The sequence below is a fragment of the Phymastichus coffea genome, unplaced genomic scaffold (genome assembly GCF_024137745.1).
Source record: "Phymastichus coffea isolate CEN01 unplaced genomic scaffold, Cenicafe_Pcof_1.1 PCOF00013, whole genome shotgun sequence".
Lineage (NCBI taxonomy): Eukaryota > Metazoa > Arthropoda > Insecta > Hymenoptera > Eulophidae > Phymastichus > Phymastichus coffea.
The window spans coordinates 73,633-76,080 of NW_026706824.1; the positions used below are offsets into that span (position 1 = coordinate 73,633).

Below are 2,448 nucleotides of genomic sequence, written 5' to 3' on the forward strand. Positions count from 1 at the left end.
ATAAATAATAATTTTTCTATAAATCTATAAATTAAATTTCTATAATTTTTTATTTACAACGTCAACATAATTCTAACTTTATTATTTCATAATACGTCATGTATCACTGTCAAACAAGAAATTAAAAAGAATTGAAAAAAATCACGAATAAAATCTGCTATTGTCGCATTACTTGTGCCATAATGTAAATTTCATTTTTTCAGACCAGAAAATATAGCTTGAGATATATATCCTCATATTGAAACCCTTGAATCAAATAATGAAACTAACGAAACAAGAAACTCAAGTTTCGACGCAGCTTTAGGTCAGATCATTAATATTATTGTCTCATACGACACAGGGTGGACCAAACGTAGCAACGGACGTAGCTATGATAGCCTCAACGGGTACAGTGCAATAATTGGCTTTTTGACTGGAAAAATCTTAGACTATAAGACTAGAAATAGGAAATGTCGAATATGTGAAATGGGGCACGATAAAAATGATCACGATTGTCGGCTCAATTATTTAGGGAGCGCAAAAGGAATGGAAACAGATGCTGGCGTACAACTAATTAACCACAGCAATATTTTAAAAGAAGCTAAACTACAAGTACGTGTAATAATTGGCGATGAAGATAGCTCGATGATAGCTGCCGTTAGAAAAGATAATCCATACATATATTTTTATAAATTAGTTGATAGAAATCATATGGTGAAAAATTTTGGCAAAGTGTTATATGAAATGCAAGAGAATTATAAACAAATGAAAAAAAAAGGTGTAGTTCCTCATATTAAAAAATGCTTTGCATATGCGGTTTCGCAAAATAAAGGAAACAGTGATAGACTAGCTAGAGAGCTCCGCAGAATGCCGGAGCATTTGTATGGACGTCATGAGAATTGTGGTTTTTGGTGCAAATACAAAGAAAAGCACACGATACTACTTACAGATGAAAATTTATATACAATGTTAGTAGACTTTTTTAATAAGTATGCGGCAAATGCTGGGAAGTTCTCTGTGGCAGCCTCTAGTCAAGCAAATGAAAGCTTTAATAATGTTATTGCTCACAAGGCACACAAAAATCAATGTCTCAGAAGGAGTGAAGCTTGCGACTTCAGAGTTGGCAATGGTGTATGCGCCTGGAATTATGGCGAAAAATGTATGGCTAAATTTCGAATGAGAGTCAACTTGAGTGAAGGATTATATACATTGAAGTATGCTACAACAGCAGACGGTAAACGCTTCACAAGAAAACAAACAAACACATCTTCTAAAGCTAAGTTAAGGCGGGTTATATTAAAACAACAAAGAGAATCGTTAAGAAAAAGTTTAGAGAAAAGCGAAGGTATAACATATCAAGCTAATTGCGGGATGGAAATAGAAATTAATTTGCCAGAGAAAAGCAACGCTGATGCTAAGCCGCTAATTGTATATTTTGATTTAGAGACTACTGGTTTGGATATAAATGCCGAAATAGTACAAATTGCTGCAAAATGTGGAAAGTATGAATTTGATTTTTACATTAATCCAACAAAAGAAATTTCAAAGAGTGCTACCAAATTTACAGGATTGTCTAACGACGGTGGTATGTTGTGTCTAAATGGGAAGGCCGTTGAAAGTTCTAATTTGAAAGATGGTCTATTGGCGTTCAAACAATTTTTGGAATCACTTTCAAAGTTCAAAAAGTGTTTGTTAGTTGCTCATAATGCTTCGTTTGATACTCGGATATTATTAAGAAATTTGATTAGTTGTAATATACTGCGGGACTTCGATATAATTCAAGGCTTTTCAGACTCTCTTAAAGCTTTTAAAAAACTGATTTCACAGAAAAAAGGCCCCGGACAGTTCACATTACATGGTTTAGCCACTGAATATTTAGCAAGTGAAGATTTGCAAAATTTTCATGATGCTGTCGGTGATGTCCGAATGTTGGAAAAATTAGCAAGATATTTCAATTGTAAAAAATTACTTGTAGGTTTGAAACAATCTTACTATGATTGCTGCAATCGAATCATTGAAAATAATAAGATCAACTCAAGATTACAATATTTGAGAGAGTTGAAAGGTGTTATATCTATAACATATTTAAAAAAGTTAGCTAAACATAACATTACTTATAAACAATTAGTTGAATTATATAAAAATGAAGGGTCCGATGACATCTATAAAATGTTTTGTGAAAAAGTAGGAGGAAAAGTGAAGATCACCAAAGATATTAAGATTTCCATTGCAGTAGTCAATTTTTTCGAGACTAATTAATAAATAAATGATAAAAAATATTATTTCATGATTAATAAATCATACTATTAATATGGGAAGCTTTAAGCAATCATATGAATATTTATGCGTTAAAATTAGTGATTACTTGTTATCAATCTCATCAGATATTTAATAAAATGTTCTATATGAAATATGTATGTATGTGCAACGTGCTAATTCTTTAGTTCGAACTATCGGTAACATTGTAAT

The 2,448-nt window shown here is 31.7% G+C and overlaps 1 protein-coding gene across 1 annotated transcript; it reads left to right on the forward strand.

Annotated features, from left to right (window-relative positions):
* The first annotated feature begins 465 nt into the window (after positions 1-465).
* Positions 466-2,238, forward strand: LOC131673301 (uncharacterized). The gene has a single exon (XM_058951201.1). The coding sequence runs from the start codon at positions 466-468 to the stop codon at positions 2,236-2,238; it is 1,773 nt and encodes a 590-aa protein (XP_058807184.1).
* The last annotated feature ends 210 nt before the right edge of the window (positions 2,239-2,448 follow it).

Bases quoted from the DNA above. Each gene is read 5' to 3' on its own strand.
- LOC131673301 (XM_058951201.1), top strand. From the start codon at position 466: ATGGGGCACGATAAAAATGATCACGATTGTCGGCTCAATTATTTAGGG.